This window comes from Cygnus olor, chromosome 5, assembly GCF_009769625.2.
Source record: "Cygnus olor isolate bCygOlo1 chromosome 5, bCygOlo1.pri.v2, whole genome shotgun sequence".
Taxonomy (NCBI): Eukaryota; Metazoa; Chordata; class Aves; order Anseriformes; family Anatidae; genus Cygnus; species Cygnus olor.
Window position 1 is genome coordinate 37305231 of NC_049173.1, and position 13722 is coordinate 37318952.

Here is a 13722-nt window from a genome sequence, read left to right on the forward strand (position 1 = left end):
AAATGAAAAAATATATATATTAACATGATTTCTGAGGGATTTTTTTTTTAATCTTCTACACCTATTCCACCGTAACACTGGAACGCAGCGAAACCACCAAGACATCAGCAACATGCAGCAAGCAGAGTCAAGCATCCAATCCTCTTTGAAGGAGTGCGTTTCTCAAACCAGAATTGTTTCTATTCCATCCCAACCATCTCCAGAAGTTTAGCCAGGGCCGAATCAATGCAGCTTTCCCTGCCAGCTCATAAGGCTACTCCAGAACACCTTCTGCAGCTCATTCCAACTCTAGAATGAGAAGTCTTTGCAGCTCCAGAACCTTCTAGATTCTGGCCCAGGTGAGTTTACAATCAATTTCTACTGACTGTGTGCCAGTAACAATATTTTATATTCTTTCTCCAAGTACTTCTCCCCTCACCTCCCATGAAAAGTTATCGTTCCCCATCTCAGTGTTGCTAAACGAGCAGCTTGTGATGGGTGGTTCTCTGCTTCTTTACCCGTTTAAGTTTATCTTCAGCTGAACACAGTCACCATTCTGGGCACCTACCACTCTAAATGAAGTTTACCAATCTTTCATGCTCTGTTAATGATACCTCCCTAATCTTAACCAAGAATGAATCATTTAATGCCTCCAAACAATGCATGTGCTCTTTTAATGTTTGCAACACTTCTGATTGTTCTTGATAACTCAGTAAACCCTCTATCTCTTTGCCCCATGATCTCCAAGCACTTGTTATTTATACAAAATGAAACTTCAGCTAGAAAGACCAAGAAAGAGCCATGCAAGAATAACCAAGTAATTAGCCTTAATTAGGACACTCACCTGGAATGTTCCAGAGGACTCGAGGCCTCTCTGAAATGGGTAGAACAGGGACTGTGTTAATCCTAAAACTGCATTGCTGTGCCTTGGGAGAAAAGCACTCAAATCAGGTCAGCTGTAGCTCCAGGAAGTATTTCCCATCTGCAAGTCCCCAGGAAAAGAAGCACCTCCCTCCGTCTTTTAATTAATGAACCAATCATCTTGTTAGCACATTGCATAAGCTGGGCAGCTCTCTACTCAGCATGGTGGCTTCTGTCTATCTTATTCCTCATACCCCATTCCCCCCAAGCCCAGGAAGCCTAGGCTACTCATTTGGTGCCCTGGATTACTCCTGGGGTGGAACAGCAGCCAGCAGAAATTTTATTTAAGACCCCCCCACACACACACACGCACACAACAGACCTCAAATAAAACATGTTAAGCTCCACAACTCCAAGTCCTCCATTTAAACTGTTTCAGTACAAAATTCATGACTACCTCTAGGCGTGCTGTCATTAGAAGTTAGATGTTACTTAAGCCTAGTTGCAGAGAGAACGAAGGTCCAGCCTCAAAGGTACTTAACATATAATTCAGACTGAAAAAAATCTACCTTTGTGACTTGTCCAATCTCTCTTCCAGCTACTGGAGTAATGTAAAAATAAAATCCAGGTCCCAGCCCAACAGCTGAGCCAGCTTCACACATTTTCCCCCATTTCCCTCACTCACGTGTATTGACCAAGCTGATATTTCCTGCCCTAGTTTCCACCAAACACTGACTCACCGTAACTAGGAATAACTATTGCTAATTTAAGCAGAAGGTCCCATGAGGACTGAAATACACCCTTCTTCCTATTTACTTAGATGAGCCCAGTAAAGAGAAATCCATTAGTGGTTGTTAAATTCAAGGATGCTCTCCCTGGCTCAGGCTGTCAATAACGCAGAAGTTATTAAGGGCCCTGAGAGTGTTTTGGCAGACTAGCGCCATTCAATTGCCCTGTTCCTATTTTTTCCCCTAGACACTTGGTTTTGGTCACTGACAGAAACAGGCTAAGGGACTAGGCGGACACAAAACCATTTTTTTTTTTTTTTTAACTTAACTAATCTTTTTCACAGATGTTTTACAGGGAAGATTAAAGCGTGTATGCAGATCCAAGGTAGATGAGGAATTTCCATAGGTAGTGTCTTCCTCCTTGCTTCATTTCTTGGTGGTTTGTGCAGGCTATCCTGAGACTGAGAGAACAGGAGACGACGTAGCTCTGGCTGACGGAGTTACTGGTTAAGAGCTGTTTGCTCAGGGGCTTCATGAAGACCTGGGAAACACTTCCCCCAGAATGCAGGTGGTACTACAAATAAGTTGAACTATCCACTTCATGGCACTGAGTGGTTTTTAAAGTGACTGTTAACATGGCAGATAACTTTTTTGTAAACTAAAATGCAATTAATAACAGTGATTTAGCCACATCCATGTCTCATTGAGGCCTAATACTTCAGCACTCTGGCAATTACTTCTCTAGATGAGTTCTAGGGGCCTTGGCAATTGCTCACTGCTGCTATTTTACTTCTATGCCCTAGGAGTATAAACTCAGTTGTAGAAACTCCATCTGAGGCCATTTAATGAACTACATGAATCAGAGCTCTGCAAAAAAGCCCAATTAGAAATGAGAGCACAGAGAATATTGATCCACTTAAAACCTTTTAGAGATTTCCCAGCTTTCAGAATCTGCTTGGTCACTCATTGCTACAGCAGGCAGTGAGCCTTTCCTGCTATTTCCCTTTCATTAGCTTGCTGGGATTATGGTTAAATTAAGATGTGATTGAACAGATCAGCTGGTGTGGGCTCCGGGCTATGAGGGAGCACACCCAAATAACCCTTCTCACACATGCTCACCACCCTCTGGGATGGGTTTTATTACTGCCTAATTCAGAGGAAATTTCTACAGCAGCACTTGCTTCTCCTCTGAGCAATCTCAAAAACCTTTGAGAGTGTCTAATCCATTTTATTAATGGGACAATGTTGTCTGGAGGTTCTGGGCGGCAAAGAAGTCACAGATGATAGCATTACCATGCACAGCACACCCACGAAAGGGTCTCACTAACTCAACACCTTCAGCCTTATTTGTAGTATATTACAGGCTAAAGAGCCCCTGTGGTAATGAAGCACACATTATTCAAATGAGACATTTGATCAAGATTTTCAAGAAGTGTGCATTAAGATATGTGAGGAAGGTATGGCATCCCATCCTAAAAACGGGGCTCAAAGGTGGATGACTTCAGACTGTTCCAGGCGGGATGATGTGTGGATGAGGCGTGGTGTTCAGAAGCCCAGATCCAAAGGACATGGGTGACATCTGAACGCTTACAGCTCACATGGGGAATCCGCAAAGCCTCCACTCAGCTGTCGTCAAAAGGTGGATTCACCTTCACTGCACACATCTCAGTTCTCACAGCTCAGGCTCTGCTTCAGCGCATGTTAAACCATTGCCACTGCTGACAGCTGGTCCCCTCTGACCTTACCACGTGCTGCGGGATCACAGTTGATGGGGTGAAGCAGGCTCAGTTCTTTTGCCATGAGAAAGAGACCTCTCATCCCCAGAGACAGCCTTGTTTCACCAAGTTATATAGGCTCTTCTGAGGCTGGTGGGAGGCATTAGAGGGCAAAACACTGAATGCCTTCTTCTGAGGCTCTTTTGAAATACTTTGCATGAAATATCTGAGGATGACCTGCATCAGAGGGAAAGTAATTACAGGTTTCTAGCAGCAGCTGGGGCATTAGAATGGCAGAAAGGGCCTGGATTCCAGGCATGGCTCCAAAAGGCTGTGAACTTGAAATTAAACTGGTACAGATCAAAAATGCTAAGTAATTCCTGAAGCAACCTTGGGCTCCAGGCCCTGCTCCAGAGACTGAAAGCTCTTGAGCCACTAGGCCAGAAATACACATCCCATGTCCAAAACAAGCTTTATTACCACGTGAGGCATAAAGAACAGCTTCAGCAGGCAGACCTTTAGCAAGTCCAATTTCCCAGAGGGCCTCTTCTTTATTAATACATTGTCTTGGTAGGAGTGTGGGACTGATTCATTCCCAAAACCCACATGAGGGGCAGGGAGCAGGCTCCTGGGGATGTCCCCAGCAGGAGGCCGTACTTGCAGCAGGGAAGCCATGGCGAGGCCCTGCAGCAGGCCCATGGTGCTCACATTTCCAAGTGTGCTGAACATGTTCCTGGGCAAAGGGCTGGCTACAAACCAGCTCTCGAGGGCTCTCTGATGTTGTAAGCAGCCACCTGTGACCCTGCGTCCTGCTCTGTCCTGGCTGCATGGATGTGATAAAGCCAGCTTTTCTGCCCCTCACGAGCTCAGTGCCATGTTCATCTCTGGTCTGGGGGCCCATTTTAGGCTGGCGCCACTCACTGAGAATAGGTGTTGTAAATAACACCAGAACGAAGCTGGGCAGGGGAAGATAGGCAGTGTTTCTCAGAAATTCTGTCCCCTTCTCTCCTAGGGCAAAGGATTTGTGCTCAAGAGGCTTTCCAAAGCGCTTCAGCAGAGGCTCAGCACTTGCAGACACCTGACAAACTCCTGTCAAGAAAGTTTAGAGCAAACTGAGGTGATGTGTGACAGGTTAAATATTGCTAATGAGCATCAGGTGTTTGCAGGGGAAAACGGCTCCTCATCTTAGCTATGGTAATTATTTTAAAGATCTATTTAGCATTTAGATTGCTTAGGGGGAAAAGAGCTTGGAGCAGCTGATTGCCTTGAAAAATGCTCCAGTATTAAGGGGGACTCCTTGAATATTGCTTTCATTCACAGAGGCAGAAAGCAGAGGTGACACTTCAGCTCAGGATAATTAGAAGGACTTTGACATCATTTGGTTGTCCTTGTCAACAGCATTATAATGTGTATGCACACAACAAATCTCACACAACAAAATTTACGAGTTAAAAATACAAAAGATTAGCCACGCTGCACTGAAGCCTTGAGAGGAGCCATGAAAGAACCAGACTGCACTCTGTAATGTCACCCCAAGAATAAAATCCTGCAGTATGGTTTTACACTTAGCTACATCTGTCACGTTCGAATGCCCATTTTCATCAGCAGATACCTATGGCTGCAGTACCATCACACCTCACAGGGCTATTTAGACTAAATTAAATTCTTGGATGTGAAGTCTCCTGTGGAAATCCCAGCTCTGGCAGGAGGTAGGACCAATTGCTGAGCGAGGGACTGGGCTCTCCCATGCCAGAGGAGTTTCTCAGCCCACAGGTGGCCTGTACCACACCAACCTGTTCTGGCAAGTCTGGTCCAAGGGATGGTTTAAAAGTATTCAGAGCTTGAGAAAAAGACAAAGCCGCCAGTGAGCTTAATGCACCAACTGCAGCAAATCCAGAAATTTGGAATCAAGACTCTGCTACAATTTGATACATTTCCTCCAAAAACTGAGAAATTACCTAGAGAAAAGGACTTCTGCTTCAAAGAGGTTTCTCCATGTCAGAGTTGCTGGAACACCATTTGCATGCTTCCTGCCTTGCAGCATGTTCAGCAGCAGAAAGATGATAATATAAAGCCCATATAGTCAAGCCTTCATCTACACAACAGTTGCCATTAAGCTGATTTTAACAAATGCCCGTGTGCTTTAGGCAGTGTTACAGGCAGACAACCTGACGTAGGAAGGGTGCTTCCTGGGGAAGGGAGGTGATGCTGGACACAGAGCGAGGCTCGGTACGGAGCACCCCCAAAACAGAGCCAGCACAGGAGGCAGACCTGCTTCAGGCATTAGCTGTGTTTCCCTCCTTCTTGTGGCCATTTCAAGATGTAAAAGTTACGTTACCTGTCGGCCTCTCTCTGTTGCTGAAGAAGAGCACGTGGGAAAAACAGCAGAGAGGAGAAAACCAGAAGCAAGTGGAGACAATGGCAGAACAGACACGGATTAAACTGGAGGTAGAACTTCTCGTTGTGCTTTTCTCACACGGCGTTGCAATTGCAGCAAACCCGAGCAAAGAAAGAACTGCACATAGAATTGATCAACTTGCAGGAAAAGATTGATTAGGAAACCCCGATAACAAAAATGCATCCTCTTTGGCACAGAGAAAGAGGCTGAGTTATGTTTTGCTTCATGTGGCAGCCAGAGGAACTGCTCCCAGCTCAGCGACGGGAAGGGAGCACTGGGAGGCGATGTGACTTGTCTGCGGTCCCTGAGGGGCATGGCTGGCAGCAGAACACGTCCCTTGTGCTCTGTCCCACAGCAAGAGGAAGCAAAACTCAGAATTAATTGTCACACAAATTCTGGTGAAAGATGAAAAGATGTCAGCTTTTCCAATAAGCTCTTTTCTCTGCTTTGCACGCAGCTGTCCCACTTCTTCGAAACCTTTGTGGTCCCTTCCAAAACACATCTGTCTGCAGGCCAATTCTGGTAACCCAGCTGCTGAAGGGAAGCCCGTAGGAGATGGCAGCAGGCCCACAGGTTAAAGCTAAATAACTGTCAGGAGAGGCCATCAGGGGCCGTGAAATGACATGCCACGGCCCGAGGTAAGGCAGGATTGTGGGTGCTGGCACAAAGCCTGGGGAACCAGCGGTCACCACGCTTACACAAAGCCCCAGACTGCTGCAGGGAAGGTGACGCTGGGATCCTGCCAACAACCTGAGACAGAGACAGGGAAGAGGCAAGGCAGGCCTGGACTCTAACTACAAAATTCAGAGAGAAGAGGCCTTGGGAAAAGAAAGCTGAGGCAGATCCGTGGGTGCGGAGGGGCCCACAGGCGGCGTTTGGGGTCAGTGCCCCCACTTTGTTCAGCTCACGCTCACGGATCTGAGCACCCCCAGGCAGCGGTCAGCTCATCACCCAGCACACCCTGATGGCTACTGCTGCCAGGCACAGCCCTGCCACAGGCAGCAGCAAGCGGCCTCACTGTGCTGGTTTCCATGGAAATGGAGCCAGAGCAGCTGGTTCCCACCAAAATCATATTAAAACACAATTTTGTCCCAAGTGGATTATTTTGTTATCTTTCCTCTCGTTTTTCTTCTTGCACCATGCAGAACACAGATGAAGTTGGATTCGTTTTAATGACAGGGATTTGGTAAGCAGGAGTTTCACCGAGATGTCAAGCAGAAGCTGCTGTTTCCATTCCGATGGGATGTCCCTGACTCAAAGACAGGCAGGGCCGAACACTTCCCAGAGCCATTCCCAGCACTACATTGTTCTGCCCTGACTTTAATCACTGCTCAGTCACTGGTGAGACGTAAGCAGCTGTGGTCAAACAGATGCAGATCAGTCAGGAAAGCAAACGCCCGTTCACTTCCCTGCTGTACCAGCCTCCTGTTGCCCGGTGGCACCTCTGCAACACACTGCAGCACAGGAACACTCCTCATGCAGCTCCTGACGGTGCCACAGATGTTTGCAGAACGCCTTACGGAAAAGAAGCACGAGGAACGTGGATGACAGCCCCGTTAGCTGGCACTGAAGCTGGGAGGCTGGTGAAGGGCGATCCCTCCCGTCCATGCACAGGCTGGGAAAGCCCAGCCAAACTCCCAGCACCCTGCAAACACCCCTTTTGTTGCGATAGGGAGGTGCAGCGCTGGTTTCTTGCTGCCACAGCAGCAGAACAGACACATGGAAAACACGTTTTGTTTCAGGTAGATCTGAACAGCTGATTTCAGCACTTACTGTTCCCCGGGGCCTCTTCCCTTCTGATTAAAATGCTTAAAAGTCACAACAAAGGAGTGAAGCCCCAGGCCTAAGAGGAAGGGATACAGGAACTCTTTGGCTGCATTGGCCGGGAAGCACAAGACCAAAAGAGAGAGGATGCAAGAAGTGTGTCAGGCTGCTTGCTTGAGGGAGGAGCAGCCGGCAGGTTTCCAGGCACTTCTGTAATCAGTAAGCACTTCTACAATGCAGGAGAGGTCCAACGAGAGGGGCTGGGAGACAGCCATCCACCTCAGCACAACCTGCAGCTCGTCAGCAGGGGGTTTGGAAACGAAGAGACACTCGTGTAAGGTCTCTGTATCGAGAACGCCCCTTTTAACAGGCTGTTGAAATACGAGATCTAGCCCTTCATGTTCCTACTGAAGCCAGCTTGGAGAACATCTCTGTTTCTAAGACTACATTCTGTTTTGTGTGTGCTAAAATGATCTGTTTGGGTAGTTTAAAAAAATAAAAAGTAAACAAAAACACTTGATTTACCTTTTGAGACAAAGCATTTGCTGAATTTGACCCAACTGTGTGATCACTGTGGATGTGGTTCTTCCATATTTTAACCTCCTACAAAGAAATGACTGCCCTGTATTTTTCCTCACGCCTGGTTCTACAGGCCCTTTGATGCGACTGTTTCTTCTCCAAACCCTTCTCCACCTCACTTAACGTGCTAGAGCACTGCGTGCCCACTCCTCCTCTCCTCAGAGGGGCACCCATCCCTCTTTCATCTCTCCCCCTATTTGGCTCTTCAGAAGGTCAGTGTTTAATTTTGCTGGACAGTTTCCCATTATTAACGCCCTGGTTTCTAGGGCACGACAGCGGTCATCACTTGGGACATACCCAGCAGGAATCCAGGGTCACAGCTCTGCTGATGTCCTGCTACAGAAGCAGTACTAAGAAAGAAAAACCCAACTCTTCTTTATCAAGTTCCCACAGCACTCGAATGTAGACAGGGTGGGTACGTGGTGTTCTCCCCCCACCCCACCGACCTCCAGCACAGCCTCCCCTAGTTCCCAAGGCAGAGGCTCCAGCAGGGCTGATGGCTGTAGGGGCAGCCCCAGCTGATCCTGGTCTGCAAAAGCCTCTGTGGGTGAATTAGCAGGCACTTAAGCCCTGATTTTAAACCCAAAGCCTCCAAGCCCGCATTGCTGGCTAGGCTTTTTGTTGATGCCATGTGGATGATTTTTTCAGGTGAGATTAGGGAAGTTTACCAGCCTACTTGGAGTCACAATACTTGAGGCTCAGCAACACGCCTGCTAGCAAACAGCAGTGGGCGGTGATGCTGCCCTGCCCTCAAGCTAGAGGCAGAAGAAAGGCCTTTGGGAAGTCGAGTAAGGAACAGGCAGGCCGATAGCCTGAAGGGAAGATTAAGGATGGAGTTAAGGGAAGAACTAACATCCCCCACCCAACCAAGCTATTTCTTTCAGCATGTAAAAGCCAGCCTATAACTGCTCTTAGCTTTTGCCAGGAAGGATACTTTCCTGCTCAGCCAGCTGAGGAGGGCTTCTTCAGTCATTTTCAACTGATACACCACTGTAACCTGGAAATCTCTGTGCCAGGTCCTGCAGTGCCCCTCTAGAAACAACCCAGGAACCCACGCAAAGAACTGGTGGGACACAAACCTAGGGAGAAACAGAGGCAGGGACCCGGCACAAGAGGAGGGAGGCTCTTTTCCAATAGGAAGCAATGGGGAATAAGAACAGGCTGAAACGCTTGTTTCAAAGTGGATTTTATTCCAGGCATTAGAGAGATTCTGGCACATGCTTTCTTCAAGAAAAGGGAAAACAAATCTGGGTTCCACATAAATTACATCTGGCAAAGTGCAACTCACAACTGAGTGGGGAAAATAAACCTTTTGAAATTGATTTCTGTACAACAGTAGTTTCAGTTCCTCTTAAATAAACCCCCATTGGTTCATAGCACATGAAATTACACTGGATGATCTGAAACAATAACAGCTTTCTTAAAGGGTATTACCAATGCAAATGTTTCGTCTTCACAGTCTAGAGGTCTGTTTAAAGTAAACAGGAAAACAAGGGTGAGCAGCTGCTTATTCTGACTGTTGAAGAAACAAATCAACCAAATTTGAGGGCTCAGTCAGTTTTCTTTCAAAAACCCCACTGGAGTCCTGTTCCAAAGCATGGCACCGCTGGAACTTCGGAAAGAAAACATAGATGACATCCCTCCTCCTCCCTTCGGTGCAAGGGAAATAGAAACCACGCCAGTATGGCCAAGCCTTCATTTATTCTGAGAAGATTAGTTTCCCCACACTTAAAAGCAGCCTTTTGTGATGCATCTGCTTTTCAGCAATTGCAAAAGTCCATTAACTTCCAGAAGGTGATGTGGGGGGAGGCCCTGTGAGCTGTGCTTTGGCTGACAGGGGAGTACAGCAGCTGGCTGGGGACCTCAGGATAACATGTCCAAAAACAGGTATATTTAGGGTTTTGGTAGCCCCTAACTCCAGGGGCAATTTAAGTTACTGACATCTAGCATCTGCCCACCCTTTCCCTTTTCTCCCCCAGGCCAGAGCACTTGAAGAAGAGTGCTCTGTCTTCACCTGCTCACAGCCCCAAATGGCTGCTAGTTCACACTCTGCCAGGCGGTGATCAGTGGTAAGAGAGGCACAAATCAGCACAGCTAGTCCAGGTACTACTGCTCTGGGACCCATCAGGAACCTCAAACATTGGAGCCAAGCACAAAGTCCAGGGCAGTAGCCAGCATGCTGACAAGAACCCTTTGAACCAGGGCTGGCCCAGAGCTTGGAGGCTATGTAAGCAGAGCTCCTGTGGTCTGCAGCAGTCAGGAGGATTGTTTGTAGAGGAGCGGGGTCCTAGTCCCAGTGGGGTTATGAAGAAGGAACTGCAAGAAAGCTGCACACACACAGCGGGAGCAAGAAGGAAGGAAGCAGTACCTGGTGGAGGAGCGAAGATGCTGTTAGCTGCAGCCCGTAAGATGCTGGAAAGTGAAATGGGGGAAGCTCGGATGGTTCACTTAGGTACATTTTGATGAAAATAAATACTCCCTTAACACTTCACTGTATACAGAGCTTACATACAGTACCTGCTCAATGGCCTTTCATTGTCCTTGCATTAACTTTTTCAAGTCAGGTGTCTGAGAAGTTGACCGTTCATGTCTCCTACTGCCTAATAATGCTTTTCTGTAAGTAGCATCTCCTGCATATTCTTGTTTAAAAATGCAGTTGTCAGTGGGATGGCGTCTCTCCCCAGGATGGGTCCATCTGCCCTGTTCTCTCCTAGGCTACTTTCTTTCCTTTTCAGCTCCTTCCTGTTTCTCTGAGTTGTGGCCTCAGTGGTTCAGGCTCAAAGTATCTCTACAGGAAAAGAGAAGTCTCTGCAGAGTCAGTACCTCTGTTCCCACACAGAAGCGCAGCTGTACCATGCAGCATGCTTGGGGCCAAAGGGAACTGCCTCCTGAGTCTTCACTGTGCAGGCAAGGTCATTCATCACCATCTGTCAAGATGGTGAGCTGATGTCAAATATAGGGGGAAACAGGAAAAGAGCTCCTGCCACCTCACTGATATTTAATTTTTTAAATAAAAGAAAAACTGAGAACAGGAAAAAAAATCCTCCAGTTCTCACACAAGCACTTCCGAGCACATGCAAACATATATATGAAGAACAGTAACTGTTCTTTTGTCAACAAATTGGAGTAATACCAAGGTAGAAGAAAGAATTAAAAAGGGTTACAAACATGATCAAAAGCTGCCATTGTTCAGAACCCAAATGATCCTCCTCTGTTTCTTTTATACCAAATTAGGAACGACCCAGACGAGCAAATGTCTCCTGAAGGTGGCCCCACCATATGGTTCCCCTGCCAGGCTCTTGGAGAGGAGGGTTGGTTTACAAAACCGTGCTCCAAGGTAATGTTGTGGAGACTTCTGTTTGTTTAAATGGGTAGGCTTCCCCTGGCATGTCTGAAAACACAAACTCAGACACAGCTGACTGGTAACTGGGAGCAAGAAGGGGACGTCAGCTAGAAACACCATCTGTCCTCAGTATTTCCAGCATGCAGAGGAGAGCTCCCAGGCAGACCTATACTGTGGCAGTATCTGTTCAGAGCAGCTTCAGCTCCACCAGCCAACCCCCACCAGGTGACCGTGGGAGGAGAGCTGGGCCTCGCAAGTAGAGCAGCCCCAGGCCTTTTCATCTCCTCTTTCAGAGAGAGGGGAAGATCGACTGGACAGAGGGGTTGGGTGGCCTGTCACGCTGGGACACGTTCACAAGGGCTACACGTTGCCTTCGATACGGGGTGCAGTGGGCAGCATCTGATAGCACCAGAGAGAGCAGCTGGGTAATGGCCCTGGCTTGTCTGGAATCCCCGAGCATCAGCACCCATTTTCTGACCATCAAGGACAGCTCCACAGGAGCACCGTACCCTGAACCCAGGTGGTTCTGGGGCTGCCTGCAGACTGGATTACTCGTGGAGACGGGTGCTGGCCTTCCACCTGTAGAAAACTGGAAGCAGGAATTCAGCAGGGAATAGTTCCTGAAAAAATCCCAGGTTACACTGCTAAAACAGACATGGCCCTTTCCCAGTTCTCATCAGCATTGTGCCCTACTTCCAAACCTCAGCCCATTTGGCTGTAAGGCAGAGGAAGATGTGGGTCTACCACAACGAGGCTACAAACCTGCCCCCAGGGCCTGCTCATTCCTCCCCAGCCCCTCCACTCATCCCGATGGCTCCTCTTCTGGCCAGTCCTCGCTGCGACACACCAGCACACACATGCATAAATGATGCATGATGTTAAAGTGAAAAGCCAGGGAAGACAAAGAGCTACCAACGTTTGTACAAGCATTGTCCAAAGTGTTGGAGTGAAGGTCACAGACTCTGGACGCAGAGAAAGGAATGGATAGGGGGAGAGCTGCAAGGCAGTTCTGACCATTTTGAGTATTAGGCTAGGTGCTCTCCCCTCTCTGGGTGCTGCTGTGCATGGACATCAGCTACAGAGGAGAACTTAAGACAACAGACAGGCCGATTTCAACAACTCCTCATCCTTCTCTCACCCGCAGCTTCTTCTCTGGAAAGCTCAAAAACACCAAGTGTTCAGCTGAAATGGTGGCTTGCTGATGGACACAATGAAAACATTTAGGGTCAGACATACAAAGCCATTCCTCCCATCCCGATCCCTCTCTGTTCCCAAAGTCTCATGCACAAAGAAACAAGGAGATCTCTGTGCTACCATCATGTTGCTTGTAGCAGCTCCCACTGTTGGCCAGGTACATCTGCTTGGCAAGGGTTGGTCACCACTCTCCCAGCCTGGTTTTCCAGACAGAGACCACTGACAAAGTGTTGAATGAAACTGCCTTTCATCTTCCACTTCTGTGAGGAGAGAAGAAACACGCTGTTACTGTCATTTTACCAGGTAACCATGCCTTCAAACAGGAGGAGAAAGGCTGAGCATAAACCTATTGTAAACCTCAACAACTGGGGAAACTGGAAAATCTGGGTATTGGCAGCTTCTCCAAAGCACTGGTTTCCTGTGGTAATGATACCTGGAATTTGAGTTTAGCTGGTTTATAGGGTTAGATATTCAGAAGTATCCAGAAGGCAAGCAACACAAAATCATCAACTAGCAGGATTTTCAAAAGCATATTATATCCAGAATTTCCCTACCGTTCTGTAGGAATGTAGGAAATCACATTTGCTCTGTATCTCTAAGCACCCAGATACCTTTCAAAACCTGAAACCCTTCTACAGTTTCTTTCCAATCCTCAAAAAGTTCTCCCAGCACAGAAAGCAAACCATTCACAGAACACAAAAATCACACTTCTTGCTCTTTGACTAGATTGTATCTCTCTCTCTTTCATGTCCTCATCTCTCCTCTCATCAAGTCAAGACTTTTATCAGCACTACAGTGAAAGCTCTTCATATCTCTGCATCCTCCTCAGCTGGTTCTTCGTAATCTCATCTGCCCTACCAACATTTCAGTCTGTAAGTGTACATTTGACAGCTGCTCAGCACACATCACTCTGCTTTCTGCAGTGCTGTCCTCTGGGTCTGCTCCCACCAAAGCATATGCACAAGACCCCACATGCAACCCAGTTTTCCTGAAGGCCCTATTTGTTTGTGCTGCTTTTCAGGTATGAAAACGTATCTCCTAAACTTGAATTGCAAATTCTGCTGGGAAAAGGCAGTACCTTCCATCCCTGCTGGGCTGATAGCCCAGGGAAAAAAAGAGAAATGAGTCTGTGAACTTGGGATCTCCCAGGTAGGGCTGTGC

At 47.5% G+C, this 13722-nt stretch overlaps 1 protein-coding gene across 5 annotated transcripts in view; it reads right to left on the reverse strand.

The window, feature by feature from the left end:
* Positions 1–9194: 9194 nt before the first annotated feature.
* GALNT16 (polypeptide N-acetylgalactosaminyltransferase 16) overlaps positions 9195–13722 on the reverse strand; it is a 67710-nt gene continuing 63182 nt past the window's right edge. The window contains exons 15-17 of one of the 5 annotated variants that reach the window (XM_040559974.1): positions 12682–12821; positions 10393–10436; positions 9195–9636 (exon numbers count right to left, since the gene is read on the reverse strand). In XM_040559974.1, coding sequence (XP_040415908.1) covers positions 12684–12821 — 138 coding nt within the window. In that variant the 3' untranslated portion in view covers positions 9195–9636; positions 10393–10436; positions 12682–12683. Of the gene's footprint in view, positions 10437–12681; positions 12822–13722 lie in introns of all 5 variants that reach the window. The other 4 variants (XM_040559975.1, XM_040559973.1, XM_040559972.1 and 1 more) reach the window with 4 other exon arrangements.